The sequence below is a fragment of the Seriola lalandi genome, unplaced genomic scaffold, assembly GCF_002814215.2.
Source record: "Seriola lalandi dorsalis isolate HSWRI2012SDOR001 ecotype SW California unplaced genomic scaffold, Sedor1 jcf7180002054576, whole genome shotgun sequence".
In the NCBI taxonomy this organism is placed as follows: domain Eukaryota; kingdom Metazoa; phylum Chordata; class Actinopteri; order Carangiformes; family Carangidae; genus Seriola; species Seriola lalandi.
Window position 1 is genome coordinate 1,867,527 of NW_019525129.1, and position 23,414 is coordinate 1,890,940.

The 23,414-nt window shown below is 40.6% G+C and overlaps 1 protein-coding gene across 1 annotated transcript in view; it reads right to left on the reverse strand.

The window, feature by feature from the left end:
* LOC111663461 (inactive dipeptidyl peptidase 10-like) overlaps nt 1-23,414 on the reverse strand; it is a 133,150-nt gene that overhangs the window by 15,174 nt on the left and 94,562 nt on the right. Inside the window, exons 6-12 of the mRNA XM_023417671.2 lie at nt 12,365-12,417; nt 12,059-12,140; nt 8,540-8,660; nt 5,370-5,524; nt 1,760-1,857; nt 1,547-1,670; nt 1,413-1,451 (exon numbers count right to left, since the gene is read on the reverse strand). Of these exons, the coding sequence (XP_023273439.1) occupies nt 1,413-1,451; nt 1,547-1,670; nt 1,760-1,857; nt 5,370-5,524; nt 8,540-8,660; nt 12,059-12,140; nt 12,365-12,417 (672 nt within the window). The remainder of the gene's footprint in view (nt 1-1,412; nt 1,452-1,546; nt 1,671-1,759; nt 1,858-5,369; nt 5,525-8,539; nt 8,661-12,058; nt 12,141-12,364; nt 12,418-23,414) is intronic.

Here is a 23,414-nt window from a genome sequence, read left to right on the forward strand (position 1 = left end):
GTCCTGTAAACAATCCCTTATTATTCATTTCTCCTGTTTTACAAATAAAATGTATCATAGTTTATCAAGAAGCCTCTACTTTTCAGATCCAGTTTTCAGTTGTTGTTGATGTCGTTTACTGTTAGAACAAAACTCAGAACTTCACCCATGTTTGCTTTTTTTCTCCTGATATATTCAGTATAATGTACGTTCCAACAGCAGCGATCCGACCAGTACAACAGACATGTCATACACACTACTCTGCTGTTTTGACTTTCTCCTTCTCTTCATGATGTTGCACATATAAAGCAGCTCAAAGCTCATCATTTGTCCCTTTCATGTTAGAATTTTGACAATAGACGTTTTGGTTTTTTTTTTGCTTTAACTTATCATGATGATGTAAATGTTGATTGCACAATGCAATGTTTATAGAATAATTACACCCTCAGTGTGTGTTTAGATTGGTTTTTCCTATCAACATTGCTTTCACTGTGTCATTCTTCCTGCCACAAGCCCCGAAATTTTGCGGCGAAATAAAGGTTTGATTTATGACAGAAAGAAGTGTGTCTGCCACTGGTGGCTTCCTCCAGGTAGCAGAAACGGCTGCGATGATGACTGAGAATGTGAAATGTGTTGAATGGACTGTGAACTTTGCTGATTCTAGAGATTTTAACACTAAACCCAATTTAATGATGTGGGATGACACTATAGACACTGAGTCAAATCCCCCGGGGTTGAATTGTTTCATGGTTTAAGTATTTTGGGCTTTTTCTCTATTGATATAATTTTGTTTGTTTCTTCTATTGTGGGTGCAAGTGTGACATAACCAGGTTAGAGATGACAATAATTACAACATATATTGTCAAACTAAGCCTGGTGACTTGCCCTCATCAATCATCCATCCTGCTCCAGCAGTCAAACCTTAGCATTCGGTCCAGCATCCTACTGAATGCTGAAATTCATATTCTACCAGTTGAACTGGGTGTTACGCTATATTGTGTTTTGCAGCTTTCGCTGATTCCATTGTGTAACATCGTATTTTTTTGGGCTTTTTCCTTATTCTCTGGAGAAACAAGTCGTTTGCAAATCTGCCAAGCTTCCCAGCTGACAGCTGATCTGGCTGCAATTTCACTTGAATCTAAAATTAGTCAAAGGCGACCAACTCCGGGCTAAATCCAGTGTCAGCCAGACTTAACTTGGAGCAGCAGATTGATAAGTATGATGATAATGTTGTACTGACTGAATTAGCACTGTAGAAATATACATAATGCTGAATTTATCATGCAAACTGTAGTAGATTATGGTGTTTATCAATATGGCCTTTATTTTAGATTCGGCTATAATTTAATTTCCAGCCAAAATGATCAGGATTCCCTAAAAAAATAAATCGACACATCAAAAATAATGAAGCTCTTCCGGAGTGAGACGCTCACCTGACGATCAAGCCACTTCTCTGATGTCATCACATGTTTCTGAATGGAACAGATCAGAAATCAATCCATAAAAACTGCTGTATGTTTATTGGAGATTTTAGGTGTTTTCAACATAAACTTTTTTTTTTTTTTACCTTTGTGCAGTCACCTGTGATGACATCACACAGTGAGAGAATGGACATGTTTTGAGCTCGGTTCACCCAGCGCACACTCAGCCTCACCTCCGTCACCCATTTCACCATGGTGATGTAGTACTCACTAGTAAAAAAACACAGATGGAAAAGTGGTGAGCGAATAACAATAAGATCTTACTGTTATTATGAATGAACGTTTTGTATGAAACGTACCTCTTTTCAAAACTGTCGGGAGGTCTGAGCTCAGTTGTTAGGGAGCTGCCATCTAGAGTGACCACACAGAGTCTGACGGTGGGATTGATCTGACCCATCTGTAGAAAAAAACAACATAAATATATAATTACATTCACAGGCCTGATCGAGTTCGATGTGATATCCACGACGCATTGCAATACACTATAGTAATAACAATAAGCACCGAGCAACATGCTGCACTTGTTTTTCTATTTTTATCTGCTGTCATACTGAACAATGGCGGGAGAACTGTAACAAAGAAAATAAGGAGAATATGAAACAAGTACAGAGAACAAACTGTGCAGGCCCCCGGGGCGAGTCAGTTGTTTTCCTTTGCTTAAGCCTCCTTCAAAAATAGAGCTCATTAATCGACATGACGAGGAAAATCTTGGTAATTCAGAGTGACCTGTCACAGAGATGACAGTATCTGTTCTGCACTTGTGCGCTCTTATTTTTATTGGTTATTATTCATGTCTTCTCCAGTCCCACACTCTCTCCTCTTTTGGAGGTATAAAAGCCTCTTTTAATAATAACTGTGTTCAGTTCTGCTGATGCTATTTTCTCATATACATGGGAGGTATAACATCATGGATCAAACACATTTGAAACTTGCGAAAAACGAATGCACAGTGGGCTATAGGTCAATAATTACATTATTATTTTCCTGCTCTCGAGTACAGTGCCGCTATTAACGTATAGTATATAGTATGTGTTGTACTCTGCTCTAATGTTGTCAAGACAATTATATTCACACAGCCCAATATCACAAATCACAAATTTCCCACCAGGGGTTTTGAAATCTGTGCAGACATCTGTCTTTAGACGCCTGATTCAGAGGAGCAACAGAGGAGGGATTCCTCTTCCAGAATATAGGAGACATTTGTTCAATAATGTCTCGCACACAGTCATTTTGTTTTTTACTATGTCAGTCCTTGAACCTGTCACGGCCTGTTTCTCTTTTAGCCAATCGGTGATGAGCACTGTGACCTATCACGTTACTGGATGGGCGGGACTGAGACGAACAGCAGACAGAGACAATGGGGGGGGGAAGCTCATTCACAGCTGTCAAGATAAACACTTCAGTTGGGAAATGTTTGTTAATTTATTTATTTACAAGGCATACGTTTTCTGTTTGTGCTCTAACCCTTTAAAACCGGGAAGTTGGAGCTGTTTTTGACAATGATTTCACTTAATTGGCAAATGCAGTAACCATGGCTACTGCAGGTTAGTTAGCTGTCACTCAAACGCTAAGGGACTGAGAGTGTGAGGATGACATGCTTGGAGTTTTCTGGGTATGATCTATGTAAGGACTATTTGTTTGCTGCACAGACAGGTAAACTGTGCCGCAGGAGTTTTATTCTCCACCTCGTCCGTTAGACATTTCCAAAACTCATCAGCAGCTTTCAGAGTTTTCAGGAAACCTTGATCACTGACAGATTCCTGAGCTCCGGTGTGCATGCCAACAGCCTGGTGGCACACAATGACTCACAGAAAAATCCTGGGTATTCAAAACTTTTTTTTTAGTTTTCAGTTACTTATCCTAGAGAGGAATTCAAAGTGTGAACCACCTGTTCTGTAATAAATATCCTGTTATTCCCTTTATATCTTGTGCTTTTGCCTTGTTCATATGTTGTTGTAGTTGTTACTAAGGTAATGCAGAGTAGGTAACATTACTGTCACATTAATAAGTTAACCAGGCCTCTCTGCACCTCAACCAGAGTCATATGCTCTATTTATTGTAACTGTATTGCCTCCTCATTTAATATTACAGTTATTATATCTAAAAGGCAGCAGGACAGCTACTGTATATTGATAAATCTGCAGACTCCGGGGCGACCCGAGTGGTTAGAGAACATCAATGTGAGCGCAGGTGCCCTGAGCAGCGAGTCCCGGGGTCGACTCCCAGCCAGTGTCTTTGCTGCATGTCACTCTCCTGCTCTCTGTCCCTGCATTTCCTGTCAATCTCCACTGTCCTATCAAATAAAGGCACAAAAAAATAACTTCAAAAAAAAAAAAATCTGCAGCCTCTGATTAGAAAAGTGCTACACCAGGCTGCTACAAAGAAACCCCAGACTGGTCCGTTATGACTCAGTATTCTGTTGGTTAAGTGGGAGGTGTTGGAATCAGCGGCTCATCAGTCCTGTGTGTCGCTGCTTCGCTCTATTTTTGACGTGAGCTACAGCGGACTCATGCTGTCATATAAAACAGCTTCATCTACAATTTCTTACCATTTATTTTTTTATCATTGTACTAATAAAACACCACATGTGCTTCTGGCCCCCAGTGTTGACACTGTGTGATTCCATACAGACAACAACAACATGATTTCCTAAAAAAAAAAGCATCTTTCCGTTTGTTGAGACGTTGCCGTCATTCTCCCTCCTGATTGGCCCAGCCGTCAGTGAGGTGACCGGATCACAGTGTTTTTAATTCGTGAAAAGAACCCTCCCACCTATCTGCAGCTTGTTTTGCACCTTTGCACCGCTGCACCTACATGAACTGAAATAGCAGGTGAGCCTGGAGACACCCACACAGTCTGTCAGACCAAGAGGTGCTGCCTTGCATTTAATAGGGCCCTTCGTCTTAGTCTTGTTATTTGCAAATATTTATACAATGTGGTGCTGGCCTAAAAAAAAACAAAAAAACAACAAAAAAACAAATCCAGAATGACATTCTTTAAAATGTCAGTTTGCCAGTGTGAATGTCACGCTAACAATGACTGTGTATTTTCTTAAGCGCAGACACATGATACCCATAAAGCATAGTCTCTGGGGTGTGCTTTCTACTGTGCATTTCACCACAGAAGTGAATCCCCAAGAGACCGACGCTGACGCGCCACTGTCGAAGTGCTTTACAGCTTCAGCGCTCTCATAGACAAAAGGAAGGAGAGGGAAATTAAATCTCTGCTTCATTTAGTCCCACAAGATTACCACACTGACCTCATTCAAAGATATAAGCAACAGAATCACTGCGTGTCTGTGTGTGTGTGTGTGTGTGCATACAGTTTTTACACACTGTGTGGGTATGGCTAAGCTAAAGCGAAGTGCTTCATTAATTAGAAGTCTTCCTGTGAACACACACACACACACACACACACACAACCCCCCCCCCATCTGTGTGTCTGAACCGGCAAATGAGAATGCCCTCTACCTTATGACCCTCATTCCACCGCCCCCCCCCCTCCACCTATCTCCACGTCTGAGAGTCATTTGATACGCTAAAGATCCACATCAAGGGATGGGAGGTGTGTTACCAGCCTTTATAAAGCATACCACACTCCTTTCAGATTCCTTCAACCCTCCCTCTTCAAAGGGAGCAAGTCAGCGTTAACATGAATTAAACAAGAAAAGGATTCACTAACCTTCGTGGATAAAGTGAAGCACAGAGCTCGCAGCTGTTTTATTCATAGCAGCGGTTTGATACAGTGAAGCCGCTACATCGGCTGTAGTACTGTCAGCTTGTAACGGCTGTTGTACAGTATCAAGTAAGCTAAAGGATGTTGGGAGCAGTGGGAGTTCATCTGGATGTAATTATTTGTAGCGCTGCTCCGCTGATCGGAGGAGGCTCGGGCTGACTGCTATAAGAGTACCTTTGGGTAAGGGTACTCCTTCCCTCTGGGATAGAGAGATCCTGTGAAGCGAGGCAGCAGCATGTTAGGGACCAGGGAGTCGTTGACCGTCAAGTAGGCCAGTCTGGATCCATCAGGTGACCACCAGTGGGCCACCTGAGTGTGTAACACCTCCTCTGGAAAAGACCGAGAGAAGAAAAATCTGAAAATCTGAGGCAGTAGAGAGGAGTTTTACCAGTAAAACACATTGGAGAGAAAGCTGTGAGTGGACCACAATCCCAACAGTCTATCTGCCAGAATAGTAAAACATCCAAGATTGATTTTTACATTTTTTTAACTTGTTTTTAAAGCACTTGCACCAGCATATATGTTCCACATGCTATGAACCCAGTCTGTTAATTGTTCTGAAGAGCAGGACTAAAACCTTGGGCGAGGCAGCTTTCAGCTTTTATGATCCGAGCTGCTGGAACTATGAACGTCTCCCCGAGGATCCGAGAGCAGCCGGAAGTGTTGAAATGACTCTTCAGTCTGCCTTTTTATTAAATATGGTTTTTATTCATTAGTAAATTTATTTAATTCACTTATTTTATTGCATTGTAAATTGCATTTTATTCTACTTTCTCGAATTTTCTCACGTTCCTTTTGTTTGCAAATGATAATAAATAAATAAATCATATAGTATTCATATAATAACAGTTTTTCTCAATCGCTTTGATGCAATTCACACATCAGAAACGTCGTTCTCGTCTCTCCCCATGCAGTTCTCAAACAGTTCATGCATTTCTCCCAACACTAACTCACATGTGCAGAAGCCTCTAAAACAATCAAAACCTTGTTCACATCGAAACATCAGCAAACTCAGTCAATCACTTCAACCTTGTCACCAACCAGAGCTTCAGGACTTAGACGCCAAATGTTTTGATGTTTTGATAAAAAAAAAAAAACTTTAGAAGATGAGAGCTGCAGAAAATATAGAGCGAAAAATATTCCGACACAACAATGTGCTGCAGTTACAACAGTGACATGTCGGAAGAATAATTACATTCTGTTTCAACGTCGTACTGGTGATTACTGTGAGCGTTTACATTTCAGCCTCTCAACAGATCACTGTCCTGTCACTTTACAACACTGGATGGAAATGTACATACAAACCTACGAACGACAGAAGAGCTTCAGATTCAGAACATGGTGTATCCAAAAATTTACTGTAATGAAGAAAGTGTTGGGCATTTGATGCAAAGACTTGATTTTTAGATGTGGCTTGTGAAAGCTTCACTGCAGTGTCTCATTTTGCAGCAGATTTGTGGCACTTTGTATTTTGTTCGTGTGATTTTTGGAAACAGTTTAGAAAACTGGTTTAAAAAAAAAAGTGTGAAAGCAGTTGTAAAAAAAACTGCATCTGTAAATTCGCACAATATAACTGTAACTGAGGAAAGTGATAAACATGGAACTATGCATTCAAATACACTGTATGCATGTGTGTGTGTGTGTGTGTGTGTGTGTGTGTGACTGGCCTTGCTCTTTCGTACATATTTGAGGAAAGTTTGAAGTGATTATAAAAACACTAATGCAATGCAGGATCGTGTCAAAGTGAGTGAAAGGTTTGTTATTCTATCTGACGAAGGTACAAACCGCGTTCAAGAGCTGTTTAAACATGAGCTGTTTAAACATGAGCTGTTTTGAGATCTGCATTAAGAGTTGAGAGAATGATGTTTCTGATGTGTGAATTGCATTCAGCATGTCACACGGTGAGGTCAAGTTTGGGTTTGTCCTGTCTCCATGTCTTGTCATTTCCTGTTTTATTCTGAAAGGCTAACTCTCCTCTCGTTTCAGGTCACTTGCCCTTCCTCATGTGTCACCTGTCTGAGTGTCTTCCCTGATTCCTGATTGTGTCCACCTGTTCCCCATTTGCCCTAATGTGTCTTATAGTCAACGTCTCCCTTTGTCTTGTGCCAGAGTGTCTCGTTCCAGTCGTGCACCCCAGCTTACTATCACAGTCCATGCCTTGGTCTCTGCATTATCGCACTTATTCTTTACCTCCAAGTGAGTGATTTTTGTTTGTATTTTCATAGTCTAGAGTTTTCTGTTTGTCAAGATTGTAGCAGTTTTTGTAGCCTCCTTTTGGAGTGATTTTCTGTTTGTATTTTGATAGTCTAGAGTTTTCTGTTTGTCAAGTTTGTAGCAACTTTTGTAGCCTCCTTGTAGAGTGATTTTCTGTTGGTTTATTCCTTTTGTTTTAGCGGTTTTGTCCCTCCATTTGGAGTGGTTTTTTTGTTTATTAGATTCTTCTCTATAGCATAATTTTCATAGCTGTTTTTATTTTGTCCCTCTCTCTCTTGAGGTAGGAATAGATAAATAGTCTGCCAATTGTTACTCTGCATCTGAGTCCTCTTTCAAGTCCAGGCCTGACACAGCAGTTACAAAGTGCTTCACAATTAGTAATAAAAATGCATAAATTGATTTTAAATTGAAATTATAGCTTTTTAATTTGTCATTGTTGCACTAACTTGTATGAAAATTGCTTCACAAATAAAGTTTGATTAATTGATTGAAGATCAGCAGCAATGACACCTTCCGATTTCCTTCCTTCAAAATAAGCAGTTGTCAGCTGAGGACTAAAAAATTCTGGCTTCTGTGATAGGACGGTACAAGTGTAGAGGTGTTCAGAGACTTGTAAATCCCTTTTTTCCCTTCAGATATTACCTTGCCCTCACAGAAAAAAAAGCTGTTATTCAGGTTACATACAGGCTGTCTGCAGCCTCAGAGGGAGACTGCAGACGCTCTGCAGGACTCAAACACCTCCTGCCATCTGAAAACATCAGCATCTGCATGTTTCTAATCTAGATTTTTTTAGCAGGGTTAGTGCATTGATAATGCAGAAATTTACATTTTTATTTTTCTTGTAAGTCCATTATAGTTATCAACTGTAACAACCGGTTCTATCACAATTTATTTAGTATACAAATAAAACACAGGAAATTGCATTAACCATATAAATCTCTTTTCAGTTTTTTTTTTTTTTATGTGAAGAACCTATGACTACGTTTTGACTTAATTGTGATTTTTTTTATATTCATATATTATCAAAAATAGTTTTACAGCTCCTCCGCCTGGAGCAGTGCTAGATACTCTATAGGTAGTGTCTGAATACCTCCGCCTTTTCACTTGCTTTCTGCTGGCCTCTCTCTTACCCTCATACAGCCAGTCTGCGATGCCATTGAAGACGATCCCGTCCTGTCCAGAGGACGTGAGTCTCCACGAGCTGCTCTGAACATCTGTTTGGTAGTAGATGTTGTTTTCAAATATATATATCTGTGGGCAGAGAGGCGATATAGAAAAAAGTAAGACAAAAACAGTGTTTTATATATGATCATATAGACACATAACATACAGTACTGTACTGCATGCTATGTACTGTGAGGAAAAATGCTATGCAGAGGGACAATGTAAAAGACACACGCAGATGATATCTTCATGTTTTCACTTGCTTTGATTCATTTAATTGAGAATGCATTTAAAGATTTCAGGGGCGAATTACTAGAATGATTCAACTATTCAGGAGGATTGAAATATCATCCATATTATATATTAATATAATATAATAATATGATATATATACTGTATATATTTAATTGAATGTGTGGATGAATGCTAATGTTAGCTATTCTAACTTTAGTCTTAAATTACAGTTGAACTAAATGAAGCTTAGCGCAAGTTCAATCAGGAAGACTCTCTCTATCCTCCCTCTCTCACCCCACTCCTCGTAATCAGCTGATTTCAGGTGCTCGGGAACCAATCACATCGTGCCACGATCTCATACTGCCAATCAAGTTGTCCCCCCGTCATACTTTAAAATCTGTTCTCCTCTTTCCTGTTGTCAGCTGTCATTTCAATGCGGTTGCTGCGACCCTCCCCCACCCACTTCACCTCCGAGTCAGGCCGAGCTCATCATCACTCTCCTCACCTCCGCATCTCCAGCTCCTCCTCTTTCTATCTCCAGGACCACCACCAGTGTCTAAACCCTGGGGGGGGGGGTTTCGTATAATTTGCACAGCCTCACCCCCTTATCACATATGATGACATCACGATGGGGTCTAACCGCTAAAGACTGTCATATCTCTCACTTTTTCCTCTCTTTGCACATGGCAATAAAAATGTATTCGTTAAGCAAATGAGTCTTTCCTGATTGGACTAATGTTCGGCAGCAGATAGAGCACCCTGATTTCCAATATTTAATGTCATAGATGATCTAATGTTAGCAAACACTGGTGCTCAGTCATGAGCGGTGAGACAGTGGAGGATTAGTTGTTGTTTTGACATCAATACAGAGTTTATCATTTCATTTTCATAGTCTTTGTGTGTCTGTGGCGGTTTTGTCTTTTAGCGTTTTGATATTAGCTTTTAACGATACATCCACTTTAATTAGTTTACCTGGTTGGGTAATTGAACAATATTAAAATCCGAGGCTGCTAGGCGATATGTAGTGGTGGTAGTAATGGTGACGGGAGCAAAAGGGAAAAGTTTGGTGACGTAGTATGAAGAAAGACAAAGTCCACGTCAGGAGGAGGTGGTGGTGGACGGATGAATATGACGCAGGAGAGCGGTGTTTGATTCCCATGTGAAACCGGCAGTTTATGTTGTTTCTTATCACGTTGTCATTATCCGTGACCGTTTGTTGTTATTAATGTAACCTTGACAACAAAGATCATCTTTTTAATTTTAACCCGCTGATCTTTTCCTAAACCTGACCAAGCCATTACCACTATTATAGCAACCTCTGTAACGTTCGATACGCTGCTCTCTCTATTTGAGGGTAGGAACAAACGGCCGACATGCTCGTATGGATTGGAGGACTTGTTGTAAAACCCATGTGTGCTGAACTAATATTCACAGTGTTGGAAAGTAACTAAGTACGTTTGTGATAAATTAAAAGAGTAATACACTAATGTTCAACTCCACTACATTTCAGAGGGAGATATTGTACTTTTTTACTCCACTACATTTCAGAGGGAGATATTGTACTTTTTTACTCCACTACATTTATTTGACAGCTTTAGTTAAACAAGCAAGAGACTGTAAGGATTGTGACACTGAATCCCGCGCCTGCTCTGTACCGGGTTTCCTTGCGCCTGGGAGAAAAAGTTGACCCCCTTGATTGTCACTGTATAATTTGCGCTCACATGTCACACAGACGTGGCAAATCCTTGCCTCGCCTTTGTCAGAACTAAGGCGATAGAACATCTCTGCCGACCAAATTGAGAAGAAACCTGGTGATGTGATCACACGGAGAGAACGCGCTCACTGATAAAAACATAAAAACCTATTCTGACTCATTTCTGATGATAACACGGACGAAGATGCACGGAAAGCTCATGTGTAATGAATACGTTGTCATTAGCACCGTGACACACTCCTGCAGGGCTTCCAGAAGAACAGGTTCCACCGAGGGCAGGTATAAATACTGAGGAAACGAGATAAAGATGCTATCAAATGGTTAATTACTTTCCTTGACTGCACTGGAGAAAATAATGGACTGAATATTCAGCGCATAACACACTGCACGGTGGAGACATTACTCACACAGAGAGCTTTGGTCACCCGACATGATGTCTTCCAGCAACAGCTTGATTAGTCTGACTGTTGTTGGCTTCTCTTCAAAATAACTGTTTAGTTTAAGCGGAGTCTGCCTTTCCTTTCAAGTGGGAAAGAGTCTTTGATCAGCCTTTACCTCAGAGCGCAGGGGACCAGGAGAAGAATAAAATGAATTATACATAAAACATTATATAAGACATAAAATTAAATGTGGATTTTCACCTTTCTGCGTGCAGCAAGGCGTCTTCATTTTAAATGACAAGACTGTAAAGTAAAGCCAAACTACATTTACTTTCACTGTGGATTCATCAATTAATTGTTTCATCTATAAGATAGCTGGAAATGATGAAGAATGTGTTTCACGGTCTAACTTCAACTGTTACAATTTGCTCGTTTGTTCAAATTAAATTGCTACGAAACAGAAAAAAAAAACATTTTAGAAGGTTGAAAAACGAATAAATGATCATTTAAAAGTGATTAATTTAACTGATTGATTAATATTCTGTTGATGAACTAGTTGATGAATTGGGAAATATTTCTTCCTACAGCTGTTTTTTTGACTCATCACCTTTAAATCTCTCCTGGATCTTCACAGGTGTAAAATAAAGTTATGAAATGCGTGATTTGACCAGAAAACCATCAAAGAGCCTCCAGACAATGATCAGTAGAGTCTTATATCTCTCCTCTGTATCAAATCGTTTCACATTAGCAGATCATTTCTACTGGATAATTTCTGCATTATTATTCATGCATGCTTATCATCCAGAGACGGGATTTTATCACGGAGTGAACATTATGCATGTTCTTGTTTAACCCAGTGCTGTGGAAAACCCATAACATTCATTGAGAAAAGGAGGATGATGGGCCAGTATGAACTGTCCTCATTGCATCTGTTGATGAGGAGATGTGTAATTGAAATTTGGTTTCCCCTCGGTTGGGATCGCCCAATATTGCACAGAATTTGAAAAAAATTGAACACAGGAGGCGTTAAGGTTCAGGTTATTATGTTTTTCTTTGACTTGTTTGAATAATTAAGGGAAAATGTTATTCTTTCACCTCACTTCTATTCCCCTTCACAGTTTTTTTGAGAGCTTTATTCGACCCTGGAAACTACTCACCAGCTGCTGACCATGAACACCCCACGAGGCGAACTGGAGGACAGAGTCCGACACCTCTGGAGGATTCAGCTCCCGGACCTCTCTGATGGAAGGATGATGAGGAAACGTGAACCAATCACTGACTCTGACTATGTCCATGGTCTGAACTCTCACTTCTGTTTATCTCATTAATTTGGGTTAAGACAAAAGACTTGAATTGTATGCAGTTGATCTTGGTGGTAGACACATGATTATAAAATGAAAAAGGGAATTTTGTTATGCCAGGTCTTTTCTGTTGTGTACAGTGTACTGTATGTAGTTTCTCACCTTGTATACAGGTTGTAGATCAGGTACGATGCTAAGAAAGAGTGCTGGTAGACCTAAAAGCAGATCACAAGAAAAACAAGTTCAAAGTTATGATGAGCAGACCTGATTATTAATGGAGGTCCTAATTATCAGTAATGGACCATTACTGATAATTAGGACCTTAATAACCGAGAAAAACAGAATAATTTAGATAATCATGGCTAAATTATTCATCAGTCTTTTTTTTTTTTAAAGGTAAAACTAATATTCTTAACATAGCATTAGTCTTGTGTGTGTTTTGTGATTTTCTTGCAACACCAGCATTGTGTACTTTTACTTCAGTTAGTCATTTCCTGCCTTTTTGATAGATCCAGAGTGAGGTTCCCCTTTATTTAATTGGACAGTGATATCAATAACACAGCATGGTTTTCCATTTTAGAGGAAGTGAGAGTGAAGTGAGAACAATGCTTTGCTGTGCTCTGTTGTTCAAATTACGAAAAGCCGCATAAAAGCAATGAAGGTGCTGTTTTTCACACAATGAAGCTGACAAATCAGCAAGAGCTCAAACAGGAAATAATATCCCCATAAATAAAACCAAAACACAAAAAGTGTAGAGTGAACCAACTTTTAGAAAGAGAGTTTCAGCTTTAAAATTTGTTTTCCATATTTGTTCAGTTTTCACTTCCTGTAATTACAGGCTTATGGTAACACATCTCAGCTATTAACAGACATGCCATGCGCAGTATTAGGATGATACAGGCTAAAGGATACTCAGAAGTGATTTGACCTTTCACTTTTTGCTACTAAATTGTCTCCAGAATTCATTGTACCACAGTCTGGCTTAAGATGGTCAAACTAAACTGGTCTTTGTACAGCACAACTGCAGATTTATACTTTTCTTCATATAAAAATCTGTCATTACAAAACATTAAAATTGTGCCTGAATCAGGTTTAACACTTCATACTTTACACAAACAGGCCCTGAATAATATTTCAAAACAGATAATTTACCAGTATTAATTTGCGGTGCCAACTGTATAATTTCACAACGTGGCTAATCTTTTGCAATTACCGGTAAAAGTATTTTGTGTCATATATATATACATTTCAACTTTCAGTCTGCAGAGCCACATATTTGATCGTCCACTAATATGTGTCACGAAATGTCCGGAGAATTTCCTCTCACAAGTGCCTCTGCATACTAATCAGCTGGAGCGTTACAGTAAGCTCACCCCACAGCGATACGATAAATACTGTAGAGCCACTCCACTCGCCTCAGCAACAGATCAGCTGCCGCTCGGCTGATCCACTCATCACCCAGCCTTCACTCCTTATTTGGACCGCACTCCTCACACAGGAAGGAAAATGCGATTGTATTGTAACTTTGACTGCTCTTCTCTTCTTCCTTCAAAAAAAGATGTCAGCATCATTCAGCAGACGCCCCTCCTAGGTGACAGCTCTGTGATGAGCCCTTGATAAGGTTGTCAGCAATGGGTGACACTCCAGAGGGGAGGGGTGGGGGGGGGGGTTGAGGATGCGGAGACAGGCAGTGTTGTGTTTGATTGTGGCGTGCGGCAGTATCCTCAGCAGAATAGGGGCTACATGGCACTTGTAAATAATTCCGAGTGTTTGATTTGTACGGCTTAGAATATCATCACTTTGATGGTGTTTGCAGCACAGTCACGACTGCAGCTGCAGAAACATTTAAATTCTGACACTTAATTGGAATTTTTGTCACATCTGAGTCGTCCCTCTGCTGTTAACATATCTGGAGCTGGTAAATGACTGTTGAGAGAAATACTGTGAATCTGTCAATGGGATCTAAGCGCTATTTTGAAGGCGTTGGATGGTAGAGAGGACGGACATGACTAAAACAAATGTGCTGTATGTGAGCGTGTAGACGGCAGTGCTGCAGTTTGGTACACCAGTTATTTGAACGCACAGCAGTCAAAAATGAAATACTCGATGTGTCTGGAATTAAAATTCATAGTGTAAAAATGATATATAGCGAATATTTTCGCTTCAATAGCCTAGATGTAAAAATGAGGGATAAAGGTGAGGCTGTTTGTTGTACTACAGTAACATTATGTTGACAATGAACTGGAAGTCACCTGTTTGTCACTAGTAAGGCAGTGGAGCTGTGAATGAACATCATAAATTCTACAAAGTAATTTAATATGTTGAATTCAAATTCATTGAGAACAAATTGTTTTAAGTCCTCATTCGCCCAAACCTTTTTTTTTTTTTTTTTATAAAAGCAGCAGCCATTTTTAGGCGGAACATGATGCACACTGTCCTTCCTACTGCGATGTCACAAACTCAAGAGTGTTCTGTAAAAACTCTGATAAATCCTCAAGTGAACGGCTAGAAAAGTAAAAGCTTTACTGTTCTTCAAGAGAATTTCCAATTTGAACTACATTCATGCTTCATACATACATACACCGACTGACAGGTGAAGTGAATAACATTGATTATCTTGTTACCATGGCACCTGTCAGGGGGTGGGATATATTAGGCAGCAGGTGAACATTTACTCCTCAAAGATGATGACTTGAAAGCGGCAAAATGGGCGAGCGTAAGGATCTGAGCGACTTTGACAAGGGCCGGATCGTGAAGGCTGGACTGCTGGGTCACAGCATCTCCAAAACCGCAGGTCTTGATGGGTGTTGGTGGGTTAGTGCTAGGCCTGCGTGATACGAGGAACATTTGCGATGTGTGATAACACTGGTCAATATTGCGATTTTGCGACAATTAAACAAATATTGCAGTGTGCATATACAGTTTTGCTGAGTGAAGCTGAATGAAGAAGTCTGCAGCCTGACACCAAAACGCGGGAGTTTTTTTCCGGTTCATTTGGCTCAGGCCTTGAAAACCCAGTGTGACTGCAAAAATATTTTAAGTTTTGAAATGTGTTTATTGGACATGTTCACATCGCGGTGAGGATAGGCGCCCGCGGCTCATTGACGTGCGTTGGGAGTAAAGGATAGCCCGTGTTGTCCAATCACACAGAAGAGCTACTGTAGCACAAATTGCTGAAAAAAGTTATTGCTGGTTCTGATAGAAAGGAGTCACATCACACGGTGCGTGGCAGCTTGCTACGTATGAGGCTGCGTAGCCGCAGACCGGTCAGAGTGCTGACCCCTGTCCGCCGCCAAAAGCGCCTACGATGGACACGTGAGCTTCAGAACTGGACCGGGGACCAATGGAAGTCGGTGACCTGTTCTGATGAATCACCACGTTTTCTTCAGCCGGTGCGTATGCGTCGCTTACCCAGGGAAGAGATGCCACCAGGATGCATTATGGGAAGAAGGCAAGCCGGCGAAGGCAGTGTGATGCTTTCGCGCAATGTTCTGCTGGCCAATACACTCCCTCATGGGAAAAGTATTCCCTAATGGCAGTGGCCTCTTTCAGCGGGAGAATGTTCCTGCCACGCTGCTGTTTGAGGAACACAACAATGAGTTCAAGATTTTGACTTGGCCTCCAAATTCCTCCGATCTCAATCCAATCGAGCATCTGCGGGACAAACAAGCCTGATCCAAGGAGGCCCCACCTCGCAACTTACGGGACTTAAAGGATCTGCTGCTCGCGTCTTGGTGCCAGACACCACAGCACACCTTCAGAGGTCTTGTGGAGTCCATGCCTCGACGGGCCAGAACTGTTTTGGCTGCAAAATGGTGACTTACAAGAGATTAGGCACGTAATCATAATGTTATAGCTGCTGTTTTGCGGGTGCATTTATTTTGTACTTGTAGTGCAGGTAACTTGAACATTAGTAGTAAAAGACGACTATTAAAAACGTGAGTCACTAATAAACACTGGTTAGAGGAGAGTTAGAGAAATAATGCGTGCTTCACAGACTAACAAGCACTTCTTGTGACAGATGTTGATCTGATAGCAGCTCCGAGATATATTCAGACATTTTTAATTGACCATATAATGATTTGAAAGTAAGAAGTCTGGCAACGAAGAATGTGGCTCATTAAATCAGCCTCTATTTACTCACTGAGATCAACTCTCCTAAAAGCTTTCTGCAATTGATGATTGGGTTAATTAGTGCTCTTTGCTTATTTTCACACTACAACTTCATTAACATGCATTTCGTAATTATTAAAAATGGGTACTCTACAGCTGCAATAATCAGCACCTCAGTAATTATCTAAGCGTACTACTTGAAGTCATGAAGGATGCCCTTTACAGTGTGCACGGAAGCCTGCTGACCATAGAGAAACAGAATATGATGTATGGTACCCTTTGACACAGCAGTATACAACAGCAGAGAGCCGGCATGATTATGATAAATTCATAAGACAACTGGAGACAGCGGTGCCGGGGCAGGCCATTATTCTCCATAGATTACAGCTGTCACTTTGATGATGAACACATCTGCTCCGTCCATCTCAGGAGGAGATAGCACCTTTTAAAACTCTGCTGTCTCAGTCCCATCAAGCACACAGAGCTCATTATCCAACCCACTTTGTTCACCAACACCGAGATGTTCCCGTGGCCGTCAAATTACAGAACGGAACAAGGAGGAAGGCGTGTAGTGTGATTTGCAACAAGCAATTTCACTGCCATTGGACACAGGGACCATAATGGACCTCTGGTGTGATAAATGAAAAATGTTCCATTTCCCGTTATAACTACTTGCATGAAACATAAAAGTCTCATGCGGTTTCTTCAGCATAAAAACGTCACAGCTGCCAGTCTCTTTTATAACGGAAACCTGGGGGAGCGGTAAATAAAAGGTTTAGGTGCACAGGGACAATTTGTGACCAAACCTGGACCCTATTTGAATCACACATTGTTAATTTTATCTTTTATTTATTGCATTGTGAATTTGTTTTTGCCTGTATGCAGTTACCATGGAACTGAGTTCGAGGAGCTCAGGTCAGAGCTTAGGGATATTTGATGAAAATGAACCTATAAACAGAAAATTTCCAATCTAAAGTTGATTTGAAACTGGTAATCCTCTTTGTAAACATATTCCTCTGCATAATTTGAGGTTTAATAAAGGAAGAAGAAAGAGGATTAACACATTATTATACGTGCACTTTTATTATGGATCCTACACGCTGTTTTATAAATGAGGCCCCAGGTTACAGTTCACAAAAACACACTAATAGAAACGGGAGTTCTGGAACAAAGCTCTATGAACTGATGATAAAAAACCTCAACTTCTATCAAAATGATGGAAAGAGGAAAGTGTGGAGAATAAAAGGAACAGCTCATGACCCAAAGCCACCACCTCATCTGTCAAACATGGTGCTGGTTCTGTTGTGGCTCGGGCATGTAAGGCTGCCAATTGAACTGGTGACACTGGGATTTATTAATGGTTTCTCCGTCTCTGCAGAGGACCTCTGAGGCTCTCTTAGAGCGATCACTGGACCCTTAGTCAGGTGACCAAGGTCGCTCCTGCTTCAGGAACTACAGACACTAGGAAGAGTCTTGATAGTTACAAACTCCTTCCTTTTCACAATAATTGAGGCAGCTTTAGAAATGGCCCTGATCTATGCCATGCCACAGTTATATGACAAAGGTCCACAGAGAGTTTCTTGGACTTCCTGGCTTAGCCTTTGTCCAGCCATGCAGTCTGAATTGTGGGACACAGATGTGTTTTCTGTTACCTAAACTATGGCCAATTATTTCAGCTTGCCACAGGTGGACTTGTGAAAATTAGAGCAAAGAGGACGCACCTGATCACAATCTGGAGTCCCGCAGCAAAGGGTCTGAATACATTTATTAGTCGTCGTCATACTTTTTGCACTCCACAATTTACACATAAAGATTTGGTAAAAAACTATTACCCTTCCACTTTTCTCCAAAATAAGCAGAAACTTACAAAAAGGTTTTCCTTCCTATTCTGTATTCCATACGATGTGGAGAGGTCTGCTGAATCCACTATCACAACAGTATTAGACTGGGCAGTATATTTTCTCAAAAAGAAGTCAGAACAACTGCACTTACAGCGTTTATTGATGGGGCATATGTGTTTGCCGGACTAACAGGATCAGGGAAGCGACCGAACTGGGGTTGACTGCCAACACAGCTCACGGTCCACGATGAGAAATACGCAACAAAGGTCGCCGTCTTATGTTTGGTAGCTGGGAGTCCCGTCTGCTGAACAGCAAGTTGCGAGACATGTCGGCGTCCATGGTTTTCCAATAAGACCTTATGGGAACAGTCATGGAGGACGTTCACCTCTACAAACCGTTTCATGAGAATATGTTGAAATGGTAAGTGTTGGCTACTAAATCATGTCATGTTTAACGTCTGTTATGTTGAGTTAAATGACGTATTGATGCTACACCAGCTCTTCTGTGCAGTCTGTTCACATTTTTCGTTACATGTTTTGTCACTCTGATTGGTTGTAAATCTATCCAATTGGATTTCGTCTGCAACCATTGATGACGCTCCTTCGATATCGAAAATGAACCGAGAGGTCCCAGACCCATTTGCGAACGGGTCTATATTTAAATTTGTTAGGTGATGCAGTGAAGCACCCAAGGGTCAATTTTGTTCTCTACACTTCTGCCCCACTTTGCTGCGCTGCACTGCTGCAGAATACCAGGGGTTGAAATCATATTTTGGTGCAATGTCTTATAATTAAGTCATGAAGTTGTCATGTTGATGCAAAGCAGCCGCCGATTCGAATTTGACAAAGAATTCCCAGCTGGAAATATGTAAATGTTGCATTCACACACTTGAGGGTCCGTTTTAGACATTTTCATGATAAACAATTAAGTAGAATTTCTGTTGTTTCTTTGTAATCACAACAACTGAGGCAGTTTGTGATTTTCTAAAGTGCCTCTCTCTCTCTTACAGATGGTCGTTAACAAATGTCCTCCCTATGCTGCAATGTTAATGAGTTTTCCAGGATTGTGTGCACAGCCTGTTTCTATCTTTAGCTCCACACCTTAGAGGACAGAGTCCCTTATCTCTGCTGCATGGTTGGATCACATATCGATGAGATTAACACAAAGGACAGAAAAGAGTTACTGATAGGCTTGATGTAGGATTTGAGAACAGTGATTATTTTGTATTATACGATGGACTACAGCTCCAGTACTGGAATTATCATTTACTGCTACTTTCTTTTATTCATATGTAGCCACAGATTTTTTTAAGCCGCCTTGATGATGCTTGAAAGTCACAAGACTATCAGCATCTCTCTTATCGCAACCTTTTCTATGTGGCCTTGTTGGCATTTCAGTCAATGTCATTGAGAATCTGCCTTTGTTCAATAAATGATTCAAAGTGTGTATGAAGTATTTGGATGGACTTGTAACACTTGTAAACTCAAGCTCAACAATAATGTGAGTAGTTTGTAAGAAATGAGTGAGGAAAACGACCGGATAATTAATGCATTGTGACAACTGAATGGAAGACTATATAGTAGATAATGATGAGTTTTCCAGGCCTAAAAACCCTGTTTCTTGTTTATAAACCATTGGCTTCATAAGCATCTGCATCTGCACCCATGGGTTAAACTGGCTGGAGCCCACCAGAGCTCTGACACGCTACCATTTGGATGTCAGGAGCCAGAGCTCAGCTAAATAGCTGTGGTCATCACACAGCAGGAGACTTGATAAGTCTGTTCCCATACAGAGAGGCATTGTGCCACTGGCCAATTTAGACACATGGCACAACAGCTGTAACTGCAGAATTTTAGTGTCTTGTCAACCATAAATTAATTAGGAGGGGAAAAAAACAATAAATAAATAGATAAATTAAATGAAAATGAAAATGTTGCCCCGAGTAGTATCCAGCTATTTAGATAGTTTGATTCTTTGAGGTGATTAGAATTTAATTTGAGGTAGAGCATTAAAGCAACATCTCTAACAGTGCTGTTGTTACTCTGACCGGTCTACATCTACAGATGTTCACAGTTATTGGTACAACTTTATACTGAAGCAATGGTCCAAAGAGTGACTCCTTTTGGGTCCATAATGTCCTTATTATGAACTCTTTGTGACTGATGCCCGGCCAGCGCTGTTCACTACAACTCTTCATTGAAAAAAAATCGAACGACAATATCACTTTATGAGACATATCAACAAATGTTCGTCTGCTGTTGCAATATTTGCAGCCGTGACAGCAGCGTGACCCTGGAGAAGAAAATTATATACTATAGCATTAGCTCTATCAATAGTTTGCATTGTACATTTTAAAATGTGTAATTGGAATCGGCTTCCATAAAAATTCATTGCAGTCATTTGAATTATATCTGCCTGCAGAGAGATGCAAAGAATAAAACTATTCTGTTTGCAGAATCTTCTCACGACAATGGAAAAGCTGAAATAGTGAAAATATAAAGTGCTGTGGATCAGCAGCTGAGCACCAGCCTGTACAGCGCCCATTCTTCTGATAATTGTGACTGAGCATGTTTCCTCAACACACACACACACACACACACACACACACACACACACACACACACACACAATCCTCTGTTCAATCCTCAGCACTCAGCAAACACCATGTGTGAAGCAGAACTAAAGCATCAGGGTAACAACATAAAGCTGTGTTTTGTGATGTTGCCATACACAGACTGCCTTGGCCTCCAACATTAACAGGAGCATAATAACCTTGTTATTAGAGCTATAAATGGCTAAAAAGAGTAAAAGTAATCCAAATCATATGTGCAGCATACTGTAGGTCTGTGATCAGGGGATGTGGAAATCTAGAAAGAAATTGACCGTTCACTAAGGCGTGGCTGACCGCTCAAGCTTCAGGTTTCATCATTTCATCATTTTTTTTCTTCTGCCAAATTACTACAATTAAAGGAATAGTGCGTGGTAAAACGCTGCTCAATCAAATCAGCCCTTTGTGCCGTGCGGGTAGGGGCATCAGTGTGTTCTCTGTGTGTGTCAAGCGTTTTATGCACTTAAATGTAATTGCTAATGCATTATCACGATGCTCAGGTGAATGGCATCAGCCTGTAAGTGGACAAAGACCTTAAGGCCATCCACAACAAATAACGATAGATATAACAATAACTATAAATATGTTGTTTTAACTCAAGTGGATGTTGGAGTTCACACCCCAACTACAGTGGCAAGAAAAAGTATGTGAACCTTTTGGAATGTCATGGTTTTCTGAATAAATTTGTCATAAAATCTGATCATCTAAGTCAAGCAAATATAATGTGATCTTTCATGTCTTTATTGAACACACTCATTCAACATTCAAAATGGCAGTGGAAAAAGTAAGTGAACCATTAGAATAAATAACTGGTTGACCCCCCCTTAGCAGCAATAACCTCAACCAGGCGCTTCCTGTAGCTCTGGATCAGAACTGCACATCGTTGAGGAGGAATTTTTGCCCGTTCTTCCTGGCAGAACTGCTTAAGCTCTGTCATATTCTTTGGACGTCTCATGTGTCTGGCTCTCTTCAAGTCAATCCATAGCATTTTCTATTGGGTTGAGGTCTGGGCTCTGACTTGGCCACTCCAAAAGGCGGATTTTGTTTTTCTGGAACCAGTCTGTTGTGGACTTGCTCCGGTGTTTTGGGTCGTTGTCCTGTTGCATCACCCACTTTCTAGAGAGTTCCAGCTGATGTACAGACAGTCTCAGATTATCCTGAAGAATTATCTGATAAATTTCATCTTCCCCTCAATGATTGCAGGCTGGCCAGGCCCTGATGCAGCAGAGCAGGCCCAAATCATGAGCTTTCCTCCACCATACTTTACGGTTGGGATGATGTTTTCATGACGATATGCCGTGCCCTTTCTACGCCAGATGTAGTGCTGGGTATTTTTCCCCAAATAGTTCAAGCTTAGTTTTATCAGTCCACAAAACATTTTGCCAATACCGCTGTGGAGTGTCAATGTGCTCTTTTGCAAACTTCAGGCGTGCAGCAATGTTCTTTTTAGTAAGCAGTGGCTTCCTTCGTGGTGTCCCGCCGTAGATCCCCTGCTTGTTCAATGTTTTACGTATTGTAGACTCATGAACAGAGATGTTAGCCAGTTCCAATGATGCCTTCAAATCTTTGGCTGTCATTCTGGGTTGTTTCTTTACTTCATTGATGAGTCTTCGTTGTGCTCTTGGTGTCATTTTGACTGGGCGTCCACTTCTTGTTAGAGTAGCAACAGTCCCAAAGTGTCTCTATTTGTAGATTGTTTGTCTAACTGTAGCCTGGTGAATTTCTAAAGTCTTTGAAATCACTTTGTAAACCCCAGCTTTATGTAAATCAACAATTCTTGATCGTAGATCCTCTGAAAGCTCTTTTTGGCGAGGCATGGCTCACATAAACGTCTTCTTCTTTTGCAAAACAAACTCCAAAAGTTTGAGGGGTTTTTTTCAGTCAAAGTAGCTTTAGGCCACACCCCCTGCCAAACTCATTGTCTTAACGAGACTCCAGCTATGCTCAAACCTGACACCAATTAGCTTTTTTGAGGTCATTAATTCAAGGGTTCACATACTTTTTCCACAAGCACTATGAGGATTTTTTGGTTATTCTCAATAAAGACATGAAAGATCCAATTTTTTTTGTGGTATTATTTAAGACAGATTATATTTGTCAATACCCTTGACTTAGATGAATATCAGATCACATTTTATGACAGATTTACTCAGAAAACCATGAAATTCCAAAAGGTTGTGAACGTGGTGAACGATATCACCAGAATCACTTTCAGTGATTTGATGGATGATAGAGAAACTGACAGCCGATCAAACTACATATGACTTCACAGGCAATTGGACTGTGTGTTCTGCTCTTTAATAATAATGTTACAGGGTCAATACAACCAGCACTGCTGCAATATAAGAGAAACCACCCGGCTGACAGATCATGACGTCACATTCAATATGGCAGATGACATTAGAGAGAGTCAGTATTGAGGTAAAAAAAAACCCACCCATCGATAACCCAAAAAAACTTTTATACAGACGCTAACAAGAAAAAGAGTGCTGATATAGAGTACAACAGCACTGGGACTTTTAACTACATGTGTCACTCTGCATCACAGGTGTTCTATTAACCATTGATCAGCGTCACATTAACGGTCGTTATCTTTCTTAGATAACAAACTTTGCAAAGAAGTAAATATTTCCAGAAATAACATTTGAAT